Source organism: Natrix helvetica, assembly GCF_964273705.1.
Source record: "Natrix helvetica genome assembly, chromosome: 1".
Taxonomy (NCBI): Eukaryota; Metazoa; Chordata; class Lepidosauria; order Squamata; family Natricidae; genus Natrix; species Natrix helvetica.
In genome coordinates this window covers 121,512,654-121,538,048 of record NC_138548.1, presented here as the reverse complement: position 1 = coordinate 121,538,048, position 25,395 = coordinate 121,512,654, and the positions used below count along the sequence as shown (strand labels likewise).

The 25,395-nt window shown below is 39.8% G+C and overlaps 2 protein-coding genes across 11 annotated transcripts in view; both read right to left on the bottom strand.

Annotated features, from left to right (window-relative positions):
• Nucleotides 1-3,236, bottom strand: part of PITPNM1 (phosphatidylinositol transfer protein membrane associated 1) — a 30,668-nt gene extending 27,432 nt beyond the window's left edge. For 2 of the 9 annotated variants that reach the window (XR_014173869.1, XM_081936231.1), the window contains exon 1: nucleotides 2,677-2,825. Coding sequence is in view for 2 of the 9 variants with exons in the window: in XM_081936231.1 (XP_081792357.1) it covers nucleotides 2,677-2,808 (132 nt within the window). In the remaining 7 variants the exon portion in view is untranslated. The other 7 variants (XM_081936227.1, XM_081936226.1, XM_081936229.1 and 4 more) reach the window with 7 other exon arrangements.
• Nucleotides 3,237-14,875: 11,639 nt separating this feature from the next.
• CDK2AP2 (cyclin dependent kinase 2 associated protein 2) lies at nucleotides 14,876-23,996 on the bottom strand. Of its 2 annotated transcripts, none has more exons than XM_081945313.1 (4): nucleotides 23,753-23,996; nucleotides 16,643-16,743; nucleotides 16,420-16,552; nucleotides 14,876-15,512 (listed from the first exon to the last, which is right to left on the bottom strand). In XM_081945313.1, exons 1-4 carry the CDS (start codon nucleotides 23,847-23,849, stop codon nucleotides 15,445-15,447), a joined length of 399 nt encoding a protein of 132 aa, XP_081801439.1. In that variant the 5' UTR covers nucleotides 23,850-23,996; the 3' UTR covers nucleotides 14,876-15,444. The 2 variants fall into 2 exon arrangements, with proteins under 2 accessions (XP_081801439.1, XP_081801440.1); XM_081945314.1 differs by having other exon boundaries at nucleotides 23,646-23,784.
• Between the last annotated feature and the right edge of the window lie 1,399 nt (nucleotides 23,997-25,395).

The window sequence follows — 25,395 nt, the reverse complement described above, 5'->3', positions numbered from 1 at the left end:
TCCCCCCTCCCCCCATGCTTGTAAATCCTTCCCCTTACTGTTGCAATTTCCTTCTAGCTGCAGTCTTACAGCTCTTCCTCTCAGAAGTGATAATTTCCTATGCAGAGTGAGTATTTGATCAGATGGTCAATTTTGCACAGAAGCTTCATGCCTTCTAGGCATGATTAACTCCTCCTCTAAAAGGCAAATGCAATGTGTTAAAAGCAAACGTTCAGACTTCATATAGGGATCTGGAACTGAGGGTTACTTTGCATTCAGAATAATTTTGAATCGAACTGTAATTTTTGTGCAAAAACAGCACCAAAAAGTACTTTGTGGTGATCCTCCTCCTCTCATCTCACAACCTCCTTTAAGAGTTCATTTAGAGAAATGCTGAAATATGTAATTTCTTTGGTTTTGGCTTAACATAGTTTCAAAAGCCAATTATATAGCTTATTATGTTGTATGAAGCCAGCTAATAATGGCTTGTGCACCAAACAATGGCTAAATGAACCTTAGCTAAATAAGATGTATGAATTTGTTTTATGATTTACAGGCTTGTGTCAATCCAGCTAGACTAGAACATGGAATTGCTAAAGCTATGTAAATAACTTGCTAAAATAAGGCTTTAGAGTTAGCCAAATTTATTAGAACCAAGGTTTCTAGATAAGTATGCATACAGTTGCGGTGTCAATGCTGATGCTCCTTCTAATTCTGTATTTCTATAATTCTGTTTATGCAACACTTTGCAATCAAGGTTTCTGGGGATTTAAGGGGTGTCACTACCGCCCCTTCTCTTCTCCACCAGCATGCCATGCAGAATTTAAATCATGCATAACTTTGCTCAGCAGTGTTGTGCAGGGAGAAGCTACTAAATCTCTGCCCATCATGCATCTATTCAAAGCATTGGAGTACTTTCAAGAAAAAAAAAGTCTGCAGCCCTCCTAGAGAGTTATTATCATGAATATCTTTTGCCTTATGAGTCTATCAAATTGCTCTGGCCCTTGCAACCTATTGTTCCTGTAACATACCTCAAGCAATCCTATAACTTCACATAGATTATTACATCCTGCCATATCCTGAAAAGTCAAAAAAGCCTTATTATCATCATAAGGGAATAAAAAGGCAAGAACTGCCACTAAAATTACAATTTACCCATTGAAAGTTATATCATAATTCTTGTGAACTCTGTATCCCATTTGAAAAATAAAGTACTATACTAGATGTGGCCATAATTGAAAGCAATACAACACAGGGGTTTACAGAGTTTTTATGAAAATACATCTGAAGAATGTAAACAATTAAGTTGTATGTTCTCCTCACTAACTGGGAAATGTCAGTGTACCCTATGCTCTATATTCCAGTATCAGTGTTTATGAAAAAACCTCTTTCCAAGTACAAATACATTAAACCTTTCAAAATTCTGAATGTGAAAAAAAGAAAGCCAAAACCTGTTGAGACTTTACAATAAACAAATTAGTATGCTATGTTTTCCATTCCATATATATAGACAAATATGTAGGAAAAATGTGTTAAGGAAATTAAGCAACATTTATTGTCTACAGTACATTTGTAAGATAAGGTGAACTTCAGCACAAGCAGATGAAAGATGAAATTCACTATTTCCCACAACATATTAGACAACTACTTCAGAATCTAACTCCTTATAAAGTCATGTTCTACAGAAATAGCTTCTAAAATAGTGTCTAAAACATTCCCATGTTCTGGCCACAAATCAGTCAGCCTGCTATACATTTAACATACATTGTATTGTGACTAGTAAGTAATCTTTTTCAAATGAGTTACCCAAATTCTTACAAGCACATGATGGAAAGCTTGCTAATTGCCATAACCAATTAAGCAAAGCTCCTTAGAGGGAAATACATGTAAGCTTCCATCCTAAAAACTTATTCAGGACATACAAATAGGATTTGGATACAAAGCTAAGCATACTTAGAAGAGAAGGAAATGGGCACACTGAGTAAACACACACACACACACACACACACACACACACACGTTTATATGATCTTCAGCAATTTCGTGGAAGCCTTAGATTAGGCTATGTATTTTTGTTTGTTTCTTGGTGTAGTTATCCTCATAGTCTATATCTCACTTTTTAAAAATAATAAAGGAAGCACCTCTCTCCCCCAAAACATGCTTGCCTCAAAAAAATAACACAAATTTAACTTTGCCTAATTCATCCACAAAGCTCAGGTTTCAATAGGTCTGCCCCATTAGAAGAAATTACCACTTCCACAAGAACAAAATTAAGCCAGCAGATGCAGTTTACACTTGACTTCCATGTTTTGGACGCTACTCAAGTGACTAAAGGTATGCTTGCCTTGCAGCCATTAACGGGCAAAGGCGCCCTGTATAAATAAAACATGGCAATCTCATGGCTGAACGATGGTTGGTTCAAAACACCTTCCTTCCGACCCAGACATTCAACACAGCAGTAAATTACCATTTAAAAAAAACTACCGTTCACGCTAACTAAATTCAACCCACAGCACACTGTCAGAAAGTCAGAAAAGCGTTGCTCGGTTGGAATAATCGGAGCAGAAGGGAACACGAGGCGCTGTCATCACCCACGGCGCCTTTGCTCAGGTGAAAGACTGTTGCTTTTGGAGAATGGCGACCTGAGATGAAAGAGGGCTGGCTGGCAAGGGGGGGGGGGGTCCCGCTTCAACCCACATGAGAAGTCGGTGAGGAGGGGGAAACGAGCTGGGCTGCTTCATTTCTTTCCGGGGCCCAAAGAGGGCCATCCCCGTCGTCTTCGGAGCGACATCCCTTCCCACCTTTCTTCCCACCTCCACCAAAGCCCATGCAAGCGTTATTCTGCACCCCTTCCTTACAGCCCAAACCGTGTCCCAAAACCGCCCCTGCTGATACCGGGCTCCTGTCCCGTCCCGCCCGCCCCTTCCACCCAGTGCAGCGCGTGCCTTTCCCCAGCCTCCGTCCCAGCCCCACGGCTACGCGTGCACACCGACACTGCCTGCACAACACATACACGCGCCACCTCCCGGGCCCAGCCAGACCTGTGGCTCGATGTAGGGATGCCGGCGATGGAAGCAATGGTATGCTACGTCGGGGGTGGGGGCGGGGAGGGGGGGGGAGAGAAGGGAAAGAGACCGCCAACCTCACTGAGCCCTCCCCGAACCCGCCCTTTCTCTGCCTGGGGCTGCCCGGGCGCTGTCAGGGCTCGGTTGCTGCGCTGGCGGGAGCATGGTCTTGAGAAGCAGCGCGGCCGGGGGTGGGGGGAAGTCCCACTGACTGGCGATGGATGGATCGACAGACCGAACCAGCCCGCTGGCTCTCGCGTCACCGCGGCGGAGAACCGCGTTCAGCCGCAGTCCTTGCGGGGGAGGGAAGGAGGAAGAGGAGGAGGCGGGAGTGTGATTGGGAGGGGAGCGGGCAGGGCTGCTCGTGTGAAGGAGCGTCGAAGTGGGCGCGCGGAGAGAGAGAGAGACGGGCAGCCGGAGGCAGCAAGGCAGGCAAAGCCTCCGGCCGAGCTGTGTCTGGACCTCGTGGGTTTTGAAGGATACTGACACGGCCGGTCTCCTGTGCATTCAGTGAGAGGCCCTCTACTGATCCTTAGGGGTCGAACGGTCGGACCCCATTGTTATTTTTCACCCCTTTTGAGAGAGAGCGAGCAGAGGATCGGAGGAAGGAAAGCTTAAAGGGGAGCGGGCTGCAGTTCAGAGGGAAACCGCCTGTGCCGGCATCGGGCAAGTGAGGAGCTGGCTGGGGAAGCAAGTGCAGCCTCCGGGTCCCCAACACTCGGGGCTCTCCCCCCCCCCTTCATTCACAGAGTGCGAGGCCTCCCGCTGGCTAGTTCCTTTTTTTAGCACGGCCGTAGGTTTCCATAGAAACTGCGACCCAGAACTTGCAAAGTCTCGGCACCTCCGAGCGCGCGAGCTCGCTCTTCCCCGCCCATCCTTCTGTGACTTCATTGCTCGTTACCACGGAAACGCCAGTGACGTCAGATCCCGGTGACATCAAGGACTCGAGGAACGGCGAACTTTTTTCGAAACCGTTCAAATAAGCTTGGTTGTTTTGTGTTTGGCGTGGCTGAACTTAAGGCAGGCGGGAAACTGAAGTCTACTCCCACCTTAGGCATGAAAGCTTACTGGGAGATTGTGGGCCAGTCGTGCGCCCTCTCTCAGCCCCGATCCACTTGTGAGGAAAAGAGGAAGCTGTATTAGGCATCTTTGCCGCCTTGAATTACTTATAATAAAGGCACGGGGGGGGGGGGAGATCAAATAATTAAATAAGCCTATGTGAATAACTAGCAACTAGAACAGAAATATATTTGTATTAGACCACATTCAAGGGACTCCTTCACCATTTTTTTTACAGAGAACCCTTACTGTCTGCTTAATTTCCCAAATAATGGATCATTGTCAAACACTCAGTGTCTCCAGACTCTAACCTACTGCAACACACTGGAATGGAATAAGACCAAGAAACATCAGCTTTAATTATGTTAGTCTTTGGGTGGAACTGGGGCTTTTGTCAGGATAAATTCTTCCTCAGGTTGAGCTTGGCGTCTGGTCAACTCCGTATTATTATTATCTGTATTAAACAGTAGTGAAATGGTTTTCATTGCTTTTTTTGTGGGGCGTTTTCCAGTTCCTCATCTAGCTTGTGATTTCCTGGTAATCTATCAAAGTATGAACTGGTCTGGCTCTTGAGTTTTTCTGACAGCAGCCATACCGGTAGTTGGCTAAGCATGACTGCCTGACATGATGAGACTATCTGTTATATCTGTTAGCAAAATAAATTTAAAAAATCTCAGATTAATGCTATTCAGATATTACATACAGCCACAGAGATAACGTTAGAGAAACCACATGGAGCTTGTTACAACATGTTCAAAAACATCACTTGAGCCTTAGAAATGGAATTTGTTTGGAAAAGATACAAACGGACTCCTCCTTGATTCCCTGGGATATAAGGGAAAATGCATTCAGGCTTGCAAGAGTGATGTCAGACCTTTGAAATCAGGAAACAGGCTCCTCACTAGAACTATGTTGATACAAGATATTGTGACACAATCCTGCAAGCATGACTACAAATCTAGAATAGGGGTGTAAAACTCGCATTGTCACAGAAGTGTCATGTAATGTACCAGGACTTCCCCCCCCCTTCACTAAATCGGGTATGGGTGTGGCCAGCGTGTGACGCATCCGGCCCACGGCCTGCAAGATTCACAGCTCTGCTCTAGAAGCTGCCTCTTCTCTAGAACACAGTGGCACATTCTGGATACTCTGCAATTTTCCTATGTTGCATCATTGCTATGCAAGCTGCACTGGCTGCCAGTTGCTTTCCAGGTCCAATTCAAGGTGCTGATGATCACCTTCATGGTACATGGCCAGTTATCTGCTGGACTGCCTATCTTTGGGGGTATCTGTCCATCTCACTAGGCTAGAAAGAGAGGACACATCTCTAAAATTCTGTCATCATGGAACCTCAGAAGGGCAGATTTTCTGTAGCCACCTGGGTTTTTGAAATACCTGAGATTGAGAGGGCCTCTAGCCTTTTAGCCTTCCAAAAGGCCAAGAAGACCTGAGTCTTCCCCCAAGTATTCAGCTAGCATGGAAAAAAGTTAGGTAGTCAACAAAATGGATGGTTCTGGCACCTTGGCAGGAAGGGTATGATAGTTTTTAAGGCAAGAGATGTACAGTATATGATTTGAGGAGAAACTTTTATTGGTTGTTGTGAACTGCCTAGGATTACTGTGTGAGGCCAGCGGACATGTTCATTTAAATGAAATAAAATGTGCAGTTTGGAAATTATTCTCGACTCTCAGCTCTTGTAGTTGAAAAGCTTTTATACAACAGATGTGCCAATTGTGCCCTTTTTGGATCAGAAGGCACGACTCACCGTTATTCATACTTGAACAGGTCTCAAGTGGATTTCTGCAACATGCTTTACATAGACCATCCAGAATGCAGCAATGCGTCCACATCTCTGTGCCCACCTCTGCTCTGCAAACTGCACTGATTCTCTGTATGCTTCCAGGAGTGATTCGAGGTGCTCGTTGTCATCTATAAAGCTGTATGTGGCATGGGGCCAGGTTATTTAAGGGACCACTTCTCTCCAATTGATTCTACCTGTCCCATTTAATCTGATAGAAGGCATGTATCAGGTCCTGCGTATTAAGGAATTTCATCTTGCAGGATCTAGAGAGTGCCTTTTCTGTCAGAGTGTCTGCCCTCAAGAACATCACAACCCCGCCCAAGATTCAGTTGGTTCCAGCTCTGCTGACATTTCAGAAAGCTTAAAAGCATGGTTGTTTTCCTGGGCATGGGGACTTGGAGTTTAATTGGCTTTGTGAGATTAGCCAGTCATTTGCTAATGATTTAATGCTGTCCTCAGTTGCCATTATACTGTATACATGACTGTTTATTGTGTCTCTGCATTTAACATTATGCCAGCCTCCAGAATCACTATTGTAAAATGGGCAGCCTTACAAATTGATTAAAGTAAATCAATCAATCAAAATTAAAAATACATTGTGTTCTTTGTATTTTTTGAATATCTTTTGAAAAGACATTTGCAACTGTTCTTCAAATATTTGTTAATACACTAGATGGCAAGCAAATTCTAAGAACAAAAACATATTATACTGGGTGAAATTTAATGTACTGGCCTTCCTCCCTCCCTCTTTTTTTGCCATCACTAGTCAGTAGAATCATAGGATGATAAATCTTGTGGTCTTATGTCAGTATCTCATTAAAGCAAAATCTACAAGCAGGATTCTGCAAGATTTTCAGGCAACACTTTGCTTGTGAAATTAGTTAAATCCACTCAGATCTTAATTCTGAATGTGACAAATGTATATTGATAACAGAGGTAGAGTATTGCAATTAGTGATTTCATGAATCTTTAAGGATAGGTGCCTTGTAAGTATGAGTCTTATTACATGGAAATTGGAATGGCTGACCAGGCTCTTTAAGAAGCAAGTGGGTGAGTGATTAGCTGGATTTTAGGGGTGTGCGTGTGTATGTGAGTATCTCATTAAGAGAAGAGGCAAAACCTACCCTGAACAAGATAGTAATATGGGCTATCCTGAAAAGATGTTATTTGAATCCGGCCATATTACTCTTATCCAGCTTTGAATCTCTTAGGCGATATTTATGGAGAGGCTGCGGGGAAGGGAATATTTCAGGCTTGTGCATTGGATTAAAATGGCATTGTTTACATTGGTATTTGTAGATGTATCCCTGCCCATCTGTGATGAATTGTGTCTGTGAAAGGGGGGGGGGGGTATGATGAACTACAGTGAAGCTGCAGTTTCCCAGGAAGGAGAGAGCACATTCCAAGGAGGGAGCTGATGTGAGACAAGACACAGACAACCCAGAGCTGGATCAGGGAAAGATGAAGAGATTTTGGATAGCCACTCCTTAGAACAGTGATGGCAAATCTTTTTTGGCTGCCGTGCCAAAAGCGGGGGGAGCACAGGGGGGTCCTGTGCTGGCGTGCCACACCCATAATGCTATGAGCGATCAGTGACACACACACACATGCTTTTCCTGCCTTTTTTTGCCTTCCCCTGAAGCCTCCGGAGGGCAAAAAAATGGACCTACGGGGAACCCGGAGGTTCGGGAATGGTGTCTTCCGGTTTGTCCGTAGTGCCAATTTTCAACCTCTGGAGTCTTCAGGAGGCTTCCCTGAAGGTCTGAAGGGCAAAAAACAGACCTACGGACAAACCAGAAATCATCATTCCTGAACTTTCAGGAAAGCGTCCAGAGGGTGAAAAACAGCCTCAAAAGAAGGCCAAAGTCAGTTGGCCAGCACGCGCATGCACACTGGCCAGCTGACGGCACCTCGCGTGCCCTGACAAATGGCTCCACGTGCCACAGGTTCTCCATCACGGCCCTAGAATCTCATAGGATAGGGGTGTCAAATTCAAGGCCTGGATCTGGCCACGCCTGCTCTGGACCCCCCCCCCCGCCAAGTCAAATACAATCCCCTCAATGAAATCAAGTTTGACACCCCTGTCCTAGAATATATCCATTAGAGTTATAGGTAATAGGGTAATATTGGTTTAATCTGGCAAGATTCTATCTATATGACTAATAAAGAACTGAACTTTAGCTGGATTGTGCTTTGCTGATCATAAACTGGGCCTGACATTGTCCGTTTACATTTCTCTGTAACATTTGATAACAATGGATTGTAGTATTGTTCTTTCATCTCTTCCCCAATGCCTGCAAGGGGCAGTCAAAAGGTTGGAAATCAAAGCCTATTTTATAATGGTTTGGTTCCTTCCTGAGTGGTGGTTCCAAAGTGAAAGGAAGGAATGTTTGTCTATTGGCCTCTCCAACATAGATGCCATAGCATTTTTCTTTTTATTCCCCCATAGACCATGCACATAAAGTGATGTCATCCATTGATTTGGAGTGAGGTGTCATTGATATGTAGATGATACACACTACCATCCAGAACTGAAACAATGATATGGTGCCCTTTTGTCTGGAAGCTGTAAGAAAAAGGATAAAGTACAAGGTTAAGTTACACTCTGCCCAGCAACCTTATGGCATTCTAGATGATTTAGTAGTGTCTCTGAACAGGGAAGTAAGTACTCCCCAAAAGAGATACTCCTAGGACCTAGATGCTTGGCTATTGCTGATAGGTCTGGGGGGCAGTGCAGAAAGGTTGACTGGTTTTGGCTGCAGCACCAGTTGTGACCTTTCTAAAACAAGGAGACTCTGGTTTCTGTGACTTATCTTTGTTTTTAACATATTTCATTAAAAGTTTAACAAATAACATAATAAAGAGTTAAACACACGAATACAAAGTAAAAGAGCAAAGAAAAAGTGCAGAAAGAGGATAGACAAAATAGAAACAAAAAACCTCTGGTTTTCTTTGCAGCAAATATAAACACAATTACACAATTATTTCTTACTCTATGATTGCAAAAAAAGTTACTTTTTTCTATCATTCAGAGATCTTTTTTCTAATCATCAAAGCTACTAATCATTCCTAACCATGTGCATTTTTCCATTTAATGCAAAAAAATCTATAAAGGGTTTCCAGTCAACAATGAATGTAGAATTGTTTTTTCTCTGAATCAAATAAATTAATTTAGCCATCTCTACAAATTCCATCAACAATGGAACAATTTCAACAATCATTTTTCTGTTGTGGGTGTGACTTCATCATTGTCACCTATCTTTTAGATGATTGCAGCATAATCTATATGGGGTGGCAGCCTTCAAACACTATTTTCAAGCTGCAGTTAAAAGATCTTTGTTGGAAGAAATGTCCTCCTGGGTTCAGTTCCAAGTGAGGAAAAAGACACTGGAAACATGGAAGCTGCTTGGAAAGATGGTTTAATGGTGGATAGGATCACATGACGAGCTCCTGAACAGAAAAGGGATCACAATGCTTCAAGATGTTGGGTAAAGAAGAAAAGAGTGTGAGATGCCGAAAGTCCCTGGTTTTATGCCCTCTTTGGCATTTGATCTTGATCTTGCATTCTGATTGGTTGTCAGACTCCCATGGGGCCATGCAGGGGCACCTCTCTAGGCTGTGTTTTGAGTCCAAGTTTGGTTGAGCATTGCTTCTTCCCAGGTGCCCCGTGGTGAAATGGGTAAAGGGTTAATACTATCACGCCTTCATCCCATCACCCTGGAGACGAAGGGGGAGATCTTTGTTATGTAGAATAGACCGGCTCAAGCATTTTAATGGCCCATTGACAAAGGTGGGGGCTATTAAGAGTGAGCCTGTTTCCTACCTAAAAATATGTTTCTTCATTTCTTATCCAGGGAAATATAATATTCTGCCTTTTCAATATTTCCCAGGATATTTCATTTTTCTAGGAGAGGGGTAGGTTTTAATTTTCTACATCTTCAAACACAATTTCATTTCGCTGGGCCTTTGACTCTACTTGAGAGCCAGTTAGACGTAGTGGCAAAGGCATCAAGCTAGAGAGTGAGTTCTAATCTTACCTTGGGCACAAAACCAGTTGGATGACCTTAGGCCACTCACTTTCTCTCAGCCCTAGGAAGGAAGTAATGACAAGCCACTTCTGAAAAACCTTGCCTCCAAATTGGGCACAATTAAACAGAAGAGAATTACTCCACTTAGGCTTGTTTTTGTCTCTCCTGGGGGATGATTGGTTTACAATATGATTTAGTCCCAATTCATTTATTACAAATATTGCTTTTACATTTTGATATGTTATAATCTGCTAAGATTCTTTGGAATTGGGTGAGCTAGAAAGACCTGTAAAGTAAATAACATTTTAAAAAACAAAGCAACTCACTTTCAAACGTATAATATATGTGTTACGAGCAGTGCATTGGCTGCATCAGAGTTCCAAGTACAATTCAAAGTTCTGCTTTTGGCCTAGAAAGTTATACCTGGTTAGAACCTGGATATTTGCTGATTTTTCTGTTTCAAGAAAAATCAACTTAGGTGCTTTATGGAGCATATGGGGAATATGTGGAGGTTTTTAAGTACAAGTGCCCATCTTTTGAAACAGCTTCTTGCCTGCCTTTTGCTTCTGAGTTTTAGAAAAGTTCTGAAAACAGAATCTTTTGTATGGTATTTAGAGATCAACATCTGGTCATGAAATGCCTATTTATATTAATTGCAGCAATGTTGATGTACCTGTGATTTTATTTGTTTTGCTCTTGGCATATCATGCTGATTTACTGTTTTGTTGTTCCATTGTCTTTATACTCTTCGAGGTTTTAATTGTATGCCACCATGAATCCTTGCAGAGTGCAGTGATACAGAATATAAAAGGCATAAAGAAATAAATGTTCATATTTTAAATACAAACCTTAGCAATTTTATTTGTATCCAGTTCTGCTGCCTCTATTTAGTTCAGTTCCAGATTTTAATACTGTATAGTTTATACAGAAATAGACCAATCTGATTTGTATTTTTTCACATTTTTTCATATGCATATTTAATTGGTAATATTCATATAACATCCTAAATTACAATCTAGTTAATATATTTTAGATAGCATATTGATGAACTCACCTCTGCAGTTAGTCTATTGTTCAAAAATATGAGAAGCTGCTAGGTGACCTGTGAACTGTTGGGTCATTTCAGGGATATTTCCTTTCCTAAACAGAGAAGCAGAATGACCATGGAGAGCAGGAGTGACATCTGATTTCCTGCTAGCTTAATCTCCAATAGCCAATAATGAGACTGGTTTACTTGGCCTCCAGAGGGCTAAGACAAGACCACTTTACTAAACCTCTGGATGGCAGTGCGGTAGCACTGAAACCCTGACAAATTTGGCCAGATTTCAATTTAATGAGAGTCATAGGTCCTGGATTTTGAATTTATGCTGTCAGTTAGCCCATTGGAGGTACCTTCGTTCAAAAATGGTGGCCCCATGATGCACTGTTTCATTCAGTGAAAGGTTATAGACACAAGAGTTTTAGTAGTATATAGAAGACAGAGAGATAGATAATAGGTAGATTTATAGATAGATGATAGTGTGTGATGGTACAAATAGAGTGGGGGGATGGATTGATAGATGGATAGATGATAGATAGATAGATAGATAGATAGATAGATAGATAGATAGATAGATGATAGATAGATAGATGATAGATAGATCATTAGATAGATAGATAGATAGATAGATGATAGATAGATAGATAGATAGATAGATAGACGGGCAGACAGAGAATAGGCAGGGAGAGGGGGGGGGGACAGACAGACAGATAGATAAATCTCTATTGGGACTAAATCATATTGTAAACCAATCATCTCCCAGGAGAGAGAAAAACAAGCCTAAGTGGAGTAATTTTCTTCTGTTTAATTGTGCCCAATTTGGAGGCAAGGTTTTTCAGAAGTGGCTTACTTCCTTCCTAGGGCTGAGAGAAAGTGAGTGGCCTAAGGTCATCCAACTGGTTTTGTGCCCAAGGTAAGATTAGAACTCACTCTCTAGCTTGATGCCTTTGCCACTACTTCTAACTGGCTCTCAAGTAGAGTCAAAGGCCCAGCGAAATGAAATTGTGTTTGAAGATATAGGAAATTAAAATCCACCCCTCTCCTAGAAAAATGAAATGTTCTGGGAAATATTGAAAAGGCAGAATATTATATTTCCCTGGATAAGAAATGAAGAAACATATTTTTAGGTAGGAAACAGGCTCACTCTTAATAGCCCCCACCTTTGTCAATGGGCCATTAAAATGCTTGAGCCAGTCTATTCTACATAACAAAGATCTCCCCCCTTTGTCTCCAGGGTGATGGGAGGAAGGCATGATAGTATTAGCCCTTTACCCATTTCACCACGGGGCACCTGGGAAGAAGCAATGCTCAACCAAACTTGGACTCAAAACACAGCCTAGAGAGTTGCGCCTGCATGGCCCCATGGGAGTCTGACAACCAATCAGAATACAAGATCAAATGCCAAAGAGGGCATAAAACCAGGGACTTTCAGCATCTCACACTCTTTTCTTTTTTACCCAACATCTTGAAGCATTGTGATCCCCCTTTTCTAGTAGGTACGTAGGTAGAAAGAAAATAGGAAGATTGATAGATGATAGATAGAATAATAGAACGATAGATAGAAGGTTCACTACATCTTTCCTCCATCTAGACCAGCAAGGGTATATAGAATTAATTTTGTTCTAAGGATCATAAAGCAGGATAGAAATTAAATCTTGGTGTCTCCATAATTAAGAATGAAAGCAACTGCAATGAGTGAGAAATCTCCCCCCCCCCCAATCTATAGCTGCTTCCAACCTCTAATGGGGTTGAAGCTAATGATGGATGGTGTCAGAATACAAAAAGGGCAGGGGGCATTTTTCTTCCTTAGGGAAATGTAAACTCACTTACTGATGATTTTGCCAAGATTTAAAAATGTATTTCAATAGTTTTTATATCCTCCTTTTTGTATACACCATCAGAGTTTTTTTTTTTAAAAGAACAACATATACACTTTCTTTGCCTAAATATATGACACACCTGCAAGCTTTGCTGCTTCCTAATTCCACACATTTCCTAATTCTACACCTTGGTATGTTTTGGAAGTCAAATTTCTTCCATTATTAACTTCATCTTAATCATCATATTTATTTTAACAAAGCATTTCTTTAAAAAAATTCACAACATAGGGAAGTCAATTCAATACCATCATTATTTAAAAATACTCAGCAACAAGTGTGAACCTCAACCTAATTTCCAAAAGTAGTAAGATTGTTGGGAAAAGTTTGTGTCTTTTCTTTATACTTTGCAATAGTTCATCCACCTTCAGTTTAGTTCATACGTCTGTATAAAGCAACTGTTCTTTAGAACAAACCCACTGGTTTTTCTGACTTTGCATCTCACATTTAAGCTGCTAAACTAACAATTACTTATGGGGATATTTCCAAAAATAAAATCTTACAGATTAATGCTACATTTCAGATTTAGAGAGCATTTGTGGGGTAAATCTATTCCTTGTGATATCCAGCTGATACCTGCTATATTCAGAAGATCTGCTGACAAAAAAGATGATTTGCAGTTCTATGTTTTGAGCTTGTGGAGTGCCATGTGGGCTTTGTATTTTATTTATTTCATATTTCTTGACCGCCCATCTCCTTCAGAGGAGCTATGTACAGTAGAACCTCTGGTCACCACCACTTCTGACCAGGACCAAATTGGGTTCCAACCAAAAAATTCACATTTTTTCCCCATGGCCAACTCTGTATGATATTCAGAGATAGCAGTTAAGGGCTGAGTACATTTTACATCTAAAGACATATACTTTTTATCTCAACAATAGTTTTAAAAAGTTCCTCTGTGAAGAAGCATCAGCAGGTAGGAGGGGATTATTTAATACATCCCACTCAATCACTTTTCTACAATTCCTCATCTTGAACTACTACTCTTCTTGACATATATTATTTTTCAACCATCTATGAACTATCATTTTTCTAAAAAAGGAAACACCGGGAAAAGGGAAGGTTTAAACACCCTTGTATTCTATTGTACCCTTCTATAAAGCATACTTTCTAAACATATTGTAGGAAGCACAACTGAATCTTATAGTCCCATGCTTCACTAGTAATATCTAGGCCTCCTTACAACTAATACCCTCTCCCTGGGCACCAAGAAATTATTCTAAGTAAGGTGATTCCCAGTTCATAAGCCAAGCATGTTTAGTGTAGTTGCTCCAGGAAGAGCTGGTTTACAATCTGTGGATTCTCCTGGACTCTCAATTCCCATTGGCACAAGTAAAAACTGTGCCTTGGAGATCCTTTGCCCAGCTTTGACTGCCACAGGAGACATGGCCAGGCCAATGCATGCTCAGGTCAATGTCACTTCCTATTTTGGATTACTAGAATTCTCTCCACATTAAGCTTGGGGCCTGGTTATCTGCAACACCATATATCCAAGCAAAATCTGCATGTCCAAGTCAGGCTGGCAGAGTGTGTACTGAGAGTCCTAACCTCCAATAAGGTGAGGTAAGAGAGGAATTGGAACAAGCATTTTCATTGGCGTTCCTTTGCTGTGGAGTATGATATCACCAGAAATAAAGAGCTGTATTGCCATTCCTAATACTTAGAAAGCTTTGCAAAATGTGGCATTTTCAAAGTGCATTTGAGAGCCAAGTAGTGAGTTGAAAATATGCTTGGGATGGATGATGGTGTTTCATGATGGTTATAATATACATAACAACCAACACATTACATTAGCAATTTGTGTTCTCCTTCTAAGCCACTTAGATCTGAATGGTTGAAGGGGCATAGAAATACTTTAGAAACAAAAATCCAACTTCAAATAGATGAAACTACTTCATGAAAGCTTCTCGCCCCAATGAGAATGGGAAGAGCAGAAACCTAGTTTATTGGGGAAAAAATGCTTTAGAAATGAAATGTTAACATAGGTGTACTCCTAACATGGACACAACAACAGCAAAAACAAGTCATACAGGAGTAGAAACATTTTATTACAAGTTTTCCAATACAGGCTCAATGATCGCTGGTTGAGACTCTTGTTGCAAGAGGAAGACAGGGCCTCATACTGCTTTACTAAGGAAGCATATCTTGCAATACATGCCCTTCAGGAATATTTTAGTGAGGTAGAGAATATTTCCCTCACCACATTAAAAAAAAAATAGAAAAGCACAGTGAAGAAGAAATAATCCAAATTCTAAAGATTTTTATTTATTCCAAAACCCCATGTATTTTATAAAGATATAGAACCTGTCACCAGCAATTATTTCAACTAGTAAACCAAGGATATGCACAACGGACGCTTTCTGTATAATACTCCCAGAATGCCAATTGACCGGAAGTTCTGTGATGCAAGTGGAGATAATTCAGATTCTTAGATGCCAATTGGTATAAAGGTCTTTGAAGGCGATCACAGTTCTAAGACTTGAGACACTGATTGGTAGAAATATTTGAAAGGAAGGGGAAAACTCCAGATTCTAAAATGTTGAGTAGCTGGAAAGTGCTAGGATCCTCCAAGGGTGGTGCAAAGAGGAAGCGAGTGTTACGTGCGGGCATTGCGCTCTGTCTCTGCCAGACACTCTCTTACTAGGGCCCGGGCATGAATAATACCTGCAGAAAGAAAATCACAGGAGTAAGATATGCTGAATAATGGATTTCAAAGTAGCAACACAAACCACAAAGAATGTGACAGAATTTGCAACTGTAGCATCTTCCATATAAAACATTTATATATATATATATATATATATATATATATATATATATATATATATATATGTGTGTGTGTGTGTGTGTGTGTGTGTGTGTGTGTGTGTGTGTGTGTGTGTGTATGTGTATGTGTATGTATATGTGTTACAACCCCTGGTATGCCCAAATATTTATTTATTTTATTTATTTATCAGCACAAATACAACACACACACATATAATCTTATTAATTAAATTCAAGATCAATCAGAAGATGTAAGGCAAAATGCAGATATGTGGGTTTGAATAAATCAGAAAGTACAAGGCACTGCAGCAATGCAGTTATACAACATGTTGTACAGCTGTCTGGCAGAAACAAATCAACTTTTCCTACAAGCTAGGTTTATACCTGCTGGGTATAGATTCTAATCTAGCAGGTTCTACCTGTTTCTACTGTGGCTAGCTATTTGCACTAGTGAGAACTGATTTGGCTGGAAATACTGAGCTCTGGCCTTAGGGTTAGGGAGTTATTTTCATTATTTCCTGAGCAAGACTAGAACTTTAAACTAACTTTCAATTACAAACTCAAAAGTCATGACTTGGAAGAGTTAATGGGAAATTGCCACAATAGTCATCTATTAATCACTGTGCAACATAGTATTTGAGAAGAGGTAAATTTGCAGAACTTCTGGGAAAGTCAGCCACCTATATGCGAACTTATAAGGAACCTGAGAAATTTCAGCTAGTGCCAGTCTCTGACAGGACAAATTTGAGTAGCTGCACAAAAGTGAGTAATTGTACTCATATACAATGATGAAGATGCTTCCTACCTCGCTTCAGTCGTTCCATAGCACTCTTGCTACCTGCGTACGTAGGTCGTATCTCTTTGCCCATCTCTTCAATTACAGAAAGCAAATCTGTGTATGTGCTCTGGGAGCCTTGGGCACCTGGTGGCTTCATAGCCTGCAAGATCATCAGCAGAAATCAAAAACAGGAACCTTCTTCCATTATTTCCATCAATGGGCAAGACCCTTCTCATCCTTATCTGCTCACCTGAACGTAGCCCATAGATGGGGGCCCAAAATCGTTGAAAAGAGGTCGAAAGGGGGCAGATGTTCCAGGGACAGAACCAGACGGGGATGGAACACTGGTAGCTGAAAAATAAATGATGGCATTAAGCTCGCTGCTTAATCTAAATTCTTGGGGCTCATGGACTTCTTGTAAGGGGGTAATACTGTGATTTTGTTATTTCTCTTTGTGGAAACAACTAAGACAATAATGGAAGGGTTTCTTTTGAGTAAACTAAGAGGTTGTTTTGTTTTTTAAAAATCCAAAATCAGATTTACAGTATAGGCCTTCTGAACTGCTCATGGGAATTTGATTTTCAAATGACATCATTTCTATTTGAACAATTATGTGGGACAGTTGACATAAATCACACAACTGTAGAGTTTTATGGCAGCTTGTCTATAATCTAATAGGGGAAAGGGAATTGGGTGTGACTATTTTTGTATAGATGAAAAACAATATATTATTTAATCTTGGAAATCCGTCACCAGACCTCAATCAGTTACATAAAGAGTTGGTTTTTGTTGTTCAAAACATTCATTCAAGGATGTGATTAACTAATTTGTAATTTTTCATGAGTTAAAGAAAAATGTTAATTACATGATTTCTTCTTCCTATCATAAATACATAACAAAGAATTACACAATACATCTGAATATGTTACTTTAACTTTGTGGCACTTATTTGGAAAGATTTTTTTAATATTCAGAAATGCATGAATTAGTATAATATATTCAGAAGACTAAACCAAACCTGGAGCCCAAAAAGGATTTTTATAATCAACATCTAGTTAAAATATAATAATTTTGTATGGAAGATTTTTGATAGTCTCCCTAGAATAAGTACCATTATTTTAATATTAAGCATTTTATGATTGTTTCAAATTTAAATTTGGAGAATGTGGTCAAATTTACGATGAGACTGAAAAAAGAATTTTATTCTTGAAAGTGTAAACCATTTAATGTTTTCACCATTAACAAAACAGAATTTCCTTGGATTAGTACACATCTTGCCAAGACAAGGTTAATATTTATGTAGATTACACAAGTGTATGTAGCTTACATTCTTTCTAATCCTAGAAAGTTTATTTAAAAATGCAAATATACTTACATACATTTTTAAACAGCTGCTTATATGCGAATGCAGCTATTAGTTTATTTTAACTTATTTTTACCAGTCTTTGAATAAAATACTTGTTCTTCCATGTTTATTATGTTTTATATCTTTGATTCCTTTGTTAGGATCGGAAAAAAAGAAATTTAATTTTAGGCTTCACCCTATCTTTTCTCTCTTATTTTAGATTCTAATATTATATTGACAGTGTAATCTTATCTTGAATGACAAACTAATTGTCACCTTTACCTGGTGCTTCATATCATAATATCATAATCTTCATAATCATATTTTCATTACCATCTGGCTGACTCCTGGAATTCACTTTATATGGGGCTGCCATCTCTCCCCCCCCTTCCCACACTTGCTGTTTGTGTACATTTTGTTTTTGCTCGAGTTTTATGGTGTTATTGTTTTAATCCTACCTTGGATGTTTTATATTTTGTTAATACATTATATGAACTACTGATTTTGTCTTGCTTGTCTGAGAAAAGTTACAAATTTAATAAATAAATGAATAAAATATCTTGGAACTATCAGCAAGCCTTCTTTAAGAAATGGAGGCAGAAGTAACAAAAAGATATTTATAATGTGAACAGACAACTTCCCCCTGGGCTTTTCCGTCTTGACCGCAGTAGCTTGTGGGTTTTAACTCAACTTCCGGCAGCCTAATATATAACATAAAGCATAATTTTATGGGTTTTTACTGATAACTTGCTGCCCTTTATGGATCTGAATTCAGCCATTATTCTTGGCTGTCAACTTCATCTTCCTTTTCTCATCCTAACCATGTGAGCCTGAAACTCTAAAAGTAGACCATAATTTCAGTATTTTATGAGTAATCCTGCGAATAAAATGATAGACACATAACAAGTAAAAAGTACAAATGTACACATAAATGGTACACTACTCCTCATTCCTACATCACATTATGGTCTACTAAAACTATTCAACTCAGGACAAGTTTCTAAAAATAGAAAACTTGAAAATAGAGTCTTTAATTGAGAAAAATGGGTATTATTGTGCCACTTATAAAGGGTATGTTTTTAGACTATGAATCATTTGGAATTAATGTGCGGTAGAAAGTAAGGGAGTAGGACAGTAACCCAATTACTTTGATCAGAGGAATCCAGAAGAATAACTACTTGAGGTTGGCCCCTACCAAGATTGCATACAATTTGGATATCTCTTCTGAACCACTTCACTTGCTGTTTTTAATTTGTGCAAATGATTCACCTATGGCTATTGCAAAGTGAAGCAAACTATTGCAGATGTTGGTTTAGTACTGATTTCTTCCACAAGAAATATCATTTTAAAATTGTTATAAATATCATATACAGTTTTCTTTAACACTATCCAATAATGATGGCATCCATATACTTCTGATTAGCATAAAGGCAGTGGGTTTTCTACCAAGTGTCTAGCTAGCATTTAAAATCACTTACACATCCGCACAGTAATTACAGACATGCAATTAACTTCCCTGAATTGAAGAAGAGATGAGAATTAGAAAAGGAAGATTTTATAAAGTGAAAGTCTGCTGATTCTTTTCTTTGGAAACTATTAGTGTTCTGCAGATATCTAATACAAGCATGTAGGAAATTCAGTTAATAACCTAATGCATGGACTAGAATACATGAAGTTTACATGATAGATTGCTCAAATCCAACAGTATTATTCTGGTTACCCATGATTGTGTATAGTGTGGGTGATAATTCAATTTGCTATCTAAAATCTAACTCAAGAAGACTTCCATGGAAAAAAATGGCAAACTAAAGACTGTTCTGCTAGCAGAATGAAGTGACAGTGAGAACACCAGCATTTTATCATTCTTTTCTGGACAAAGAGAGGACTTAAGATCACCCACGATTGTTCCAGATAGTTGCTCCTCATAAGAATGCAAGACAGCAGTTTCCAGGGAATCGAGGGAAAGCCAACTTTGCTCAAACCATAGTCTGCACTTTAATGACACTGGGTTTCCATACTTTCTTCTCTAATTACTTTCAGAAATTGCTTGTTAACTGCTTTTCAGCTATTAAGATTCTTTGAATTGACCCTTTTTACAACACTAGGTGAATTTCTTTTAATCCCTAGCAAAATAAAATCTAAATACAAATTTAGGGACTTAAAAAATTATTGGAACAGTAAATGGGTGATTAGAACTTTGATTTAGGAGACAGGAGCTGACGTCGCAATGACACGACGTGCAATCTCGGAGCTCCGAGATCACAGTTGATACTTTTGCTGCTGGGCGGTCCGTTTGGACCTAAACCGTCCCGAAGAGATGGTGACAGGGAAGAGTACGTCTTGCTGATCTCAGGGACAACGCAAAGTCCCTGATTGATCCAAGAGAATCTCTTCTTGCCAGCAACAGAAACGCAGCCAAAAGCTGCTGAAGTTGGGACAGCTCCAGAACGGGAAGAAAACGGAAAGAGAAAGTGTGTCCATCTGGTGAGGAAATCTTATTGTTATAAAAGAGACTGCACAAAAAAAAAAAAAATAAAGCTAAATTAAATTTGAAAACAAAAGAAAATAAGCAGTGAAATTAAGCTACATTAGACAGTGTGTTATCCTTTTTTAAATTTTCTTTTATGGATGGAATTTTTGCAAATATTTCCTATTTTTTAAAGTGAACGGATTAGTTTTTCTTCTACTTCTTTTTTTACCTATGGATTAAAATCTTTTTCTTTATTTTTATAATATTGGTTTGGATGGTTTTTTTTTTTCTATTTTGCTTCACTTAAGAATTTTGTTTCTTTTAAGCCTGGAATATAAAGAAGATATAAAAGGAATACAAAGAGGGTTGTAATATCAGAGGGAAAGCAAGTAACACTGCCACTTGGAGGTTGGAGGCTTGAGTCCTGGAAACATTGCCCTTTCTTTTTTCGCTTTTTTCGCTTTGATCATTTTAACTTGCACTTCTTCAGCTTGTTTATAGAGAGTGATAAGGAGAAGAGCATGGGTTGTTTATACAGGTGTTCTTTGGGAGTTTCATTGGCAGCTGGAGAGAAGTGGAAACAAAGCCTTGTTTTGAAAGATTATAAATAAACTTGCATCAAATCTAATAAAAAGTTTTGAATGCTAGAGTGGCAGTGTTTGCCAGTTGGAAGACTGGCACAACATCAAAAAGAAACCTTAATATTGCAAAAGATTATGTTTGAAATTCAAAAATTATTAGAAGTAACAGAGAAAATAGGGAAGAGATGGGAAAACATAGATTGTAAAACAGTAAAATTTGATGGAAAAATTGAAGATGTTCTTCAAATGGAAAAAGTGGAGGTTAGAGTCCTAAAAATTGAAAGGAAAAATGAACAAATAGACAAAATAATTGTTGATACCAACAGTGAACTGAGCGTGGTTGGAAATGGAAAGAGTGGAATATGGAAAGGGGAGATAGATGGACAGGAGCTCTACCCCAGATTTCAAGGTATAGAAGAAGAAAAAAGAGAAGAATTGATGGATCTAAGGAGAGAAATTTTGTCAAAAACACTATTGATAACCAAAGATAAGCTGATTAAAGAAGCAAATGGAGGGTTTCAAGATTATATAAGGTATGCAACAAGCAACAAGATGCGAAGAGAAGTCCATACAAATCTTACTAAGGAAACAATCAAAAGACTAATCCCACAAATGGCAAAAGACCTAAGACTGCACTATTACTGGAAAGACACAGGTTGATATATGAAAGCTTATATTAAAAAATTAGTCAAATTTAGTTAAATTTAGAGCATTATGTAAAAAATGAAGTGATAATGGATATAGTTAGATAAATAATTGCTAATGATAACAATGTATACATATGTATTGGTTTGATAGGAAATTTGATATAGATTGCAAATGGTGACTACAAAAGGAAGTTTAGAAATTCTGTTATGTATGAAAGCTTATAATAAAAAATTAAGTCAAATTTAGTTTAAAATAATGCATATATATGTATTGGTTTGATAAAAGGAAATTGGATATAAATTGTAAACAGTGATTAAGAAAGGAGATCTAGAAACTTTGTTATTAAATATAATCATTTTTTTTATTTAGAACATGTCATAAAGATGTCACGTTACCAGATGATAATGGAAACAGTTGACGGAATGCCATTATGTGGTTTTTCTTTAAATTCTGGAATATTTTATATAAAAGGACGTAAAAATAATTGTAGTCAAATGACGGTTGAGGTATGATGATAGTAATATATATAAATATATTTGATTCAAAATATTTAACTTGATATGAATTGTAGGTGATGACTGTGGAAGGGATGCACCAAAGTTTTTTGCAACCAATTGACACACTTTCTACAATTTGTAATGAAATATGGTGTTTTTTGTTTTTTTTTGTCTGTGTTTATTCAAAAATAAAAAAAAATATTTAAAAAAAAAGAACATTGATTTTGGAAAGTTACAAGCAGTGTAAGGGTCCAGATAAATCTGAAAAAAATTGAAATTAGTTGTAAGACGTGTTCCCATGGGAAAATGTTTTTGTTTGAAAAATGATTTGACGGGACTTGAAGGTTACACTAGACTAGAGGGAACTAGAAGGGACTAAAGATTACAGTTGAAGAACTAAATTTAACTTAATAGGAAAACAAAATATTGCATATTTTTGAAAAATAGACACACACACACACCTTTTCTTTGTTGCATTCTTATTGTTTCTTTTCTATTTTTTTCTTCACTAATTTTTCTTTTTTATATTAGTTTTTATCTTTTTAATTGTAAAATTTAATAAAGGTATTATGAAATCAAACTGGACATCATGGCCTGAAACCTGAATGTCCTTTATGCAAAGAACATACTTCATCACTGAGCTAAACAATTTCCTGTTGTGCTCTAGTTTACACACCTATTTATGAATAATTAACATCCTGTAAGTATACAATGAGGAAGTCAATCTCAATCTTTTTCAAGAATATACATACATTCATTCCAATATTTATCTTCAAACCTATATAACAGACTCAAGTATGTCAAAAGAAGCATAGGAACACAGTGGGTATCAGCATAGTTAATACCTCCAGGAACTTTCTGTACCCAGGCCAGGATATATACAAAGAACAGAGTTAGTAGTCTGTACTAGGAAAAAAGTAATTTCCGTTCCTAAACATGGTAACCAGATCCTAGGGAACACCCAGTCAGAATACTCTACAGAAAAACTGACAAGAAATGCAAACCCCAGGATCCAGTTCCATTCCTCATGTATATAAAATTGCTTCTTCCAGGCCACTGCCACTTATGCTATGTTCAAACTTGTTAGCCAGAGTTGCAAGTAAAATTGTAACTTGTCCTCCTTTGTGCTTATTTTTCAATTAAACTCTAGTGAACTGCTTAACCTAGCAAAACGTGATTCACCTGATATTATGCAACCCTATATTGCTCAAACAGAAATCGAACCGGGTTTAATGGGGTTCACTACTCTTGGCACAAACTGCAAATTCTATGCCACCACGCCGAATATAATCAAGAAATCTCTGCAAAGATGCAGACTGAGCTTCCCTTCTGTTTATTCCCCCTGCTTTTACCATCCAGAAGTTAAACTTTTCACTTTTCTGGGCCGATTGGCTTCTCTTTTTAACCACCACCCCTTTCTTACCTTAAAGGAATCAATGTGATAAGACACCCGCATATTTTATACATATACATATATATTAATCGCCTTAGATCCCCCTCCCCCAACTTTTGTTTAAAGTATACATTCATTTTGTTTCTTTCCTATTCTAATACAACCTGGCTTTTCCCCTTCTTCCCTTTCCCGATCGGCCTCCCCAGAGCCCTCTTGTCTTATCCAGCTGCTCTGGAAGGCCTGGAAAAACCTGCCAGGAAAAGGGCGGAGGGGATGGGGAGGAGGGAGGTGAGGCAACCCTCTAGGGCCGGCCACTGACCCCAGGCGACTCCGCCATGTAGCCTTCCGCCCCGTTCGGCTTCCAGCCGGCCACCCGTGGTCGGGCGCGGGAAGAGAGCAGGCGGGCGGGCAGGCGGGGGCTCTTACCGACCAGCGGGGCTCCGGGGGCGGGACTGGCGCTGCTGCTGCTGGTGCCGGCGGCTCCTGAGCTGGTGGGGGCAGGCGCGATAGGCTTGTAGGACATCCCCGACTCCGCGCTCTCTAGTACTGGCTGGGCCGCGATTGGCGCGCTGCTCCGGCTTCAGCCACGACTGCCGCTGCTCCGATTGGAGGGGAAGCTACAAAAAGCACACGCCTCCGGGGCTGGCAAACTCTTTCTTCCCTCCCACTCCGACAGATCTGATTGGTGGGAGGCGTCCTAAACACCGCCTATCCAATCGGCTTGCGTGGGTCTTCCCTCCTACCCAGCACCCCCCCTTTCCCGGCTTCACGCCTCTTCAGCTGCCTGTCCCGGCTTGGTTCCCCGGCGAGTGGGGGGAAATCTTTCTCGCGCCCCGAGGAGGCGCGCGCGCTTCACCCTTCAACCCCGCGAGCGAGCGGCCGCGCTTTTTCCTCCCTCTTTCGCGACCACGATTCTAGGTGGCCTCTCGGACCCTGGGAGAGCGAGCACGCGCGCCTTCTGGCCCCTTTCGCTCCTCTTCCTCTCGCGCTCGGAGCGCTCGAGTCCTGCGAGTGGCCGCCGCGGATTACGCCTTCATCTCGCGCCTACGTGTATCGCTCCCTCCCCCTGTGACCTCACTGCGTACTATCGAACCCGTCCCGTCCGTTTCCATAGCGACGAGAGGGCCCGAACAGTGGCCTACTTGATGTCCCTTCGTCAGGCCTTCAGGCTCCAAAGAAGCCGCTGCGGCCTCAGTGGCCTCTTTACTCCGCGCCTTCGTGTGGCGGCCTTCTACGTGTACTAGAGTGCCCTCTTGAACCGTTTTGAGCCCCCTAAAAGTTTGGGACATTCTTTTTTCGGGGGGGGGGGGAATGTTACCCCAAACGTTAAAATCCTAGATTTTCACATGATCTATTTTTGCATTTTCCCCCTAGATTTCCTATGCCTGAAACTGGGATTTTTATTCGAAGACGGTTGAGTCAGGGATCAGAGGTCAAGGTTTTTCTTTGGATACTGTACGGTTCACTAGTTGGATATTTTGCAACACTTTTCTCCCAGTGAGGTAGAGGCCTTTCTGCCACAGACAAGTCTGTACAGATATTTTCATTGCAATGGACTTCCAAACCTTAATGGCAATTGAACTGCCTTTTTTCTTTGATATACTTTATAAAGAAAGGAGGAAATTACTTTGGACTGAGGGATACGATTTTTATTGTATGACTGCTTTTATAGTTTTGTACATTGATGATAATGAGGGTTTAAAATTATATTAAACCGTAAAAAAATTGGCTTCATTTCAGGTGCTGAGTTGTTTAATGATGGATTCCAGACTCTGGAACAAAAATTGCATTTTTGTTGTCATCTGTAAAAACCTCAATGTATGGCAATAAGTTGAACAGTTTTTTTCCATCAGATAGTAGGCATATGGGGAGCGGTCAATTCATAAACAAGCAGCAAACTGCAATAGTGTCAAAATCATGATGGGTTGTCAAATAAATTACAGCTATGCACTTACATCATGGGTAATTGAGCACATGGAAGAGAGAGATTTATACCCTCTCGGGCTTTCAACTTGTTTCCTGTTCCTGTGCAAAAATGTATTCTGATTGGTTATCAGACTCCCATGGGG

Excerpts from the sequence above, each read along its gene's own strand:
- CDK2AP2 (XM_081945313.1), bottom strand. The coding sequence starts at position 23,849 with ATGTCCTACAAGCCTATCGCGCCTGCCCCCACCAGCTCAGGAGCCGCC. Across the intron at positions 16,744-23,752 it reads CCCCGGAGCCCCGCTGGTCG|CTACCAGTGTTCCATCCCCG; the intron begins GTAAGAGCCCCC and ends TTTATTTTTCAG. Across the intron at positions 15,513-16,419 it reads TATGGAACGACTGAAGCGAG|GTATTATTCATGCCCGGGCC; the intron begins GTAGGAAGCATC and ends TTCTTTCTGCAG.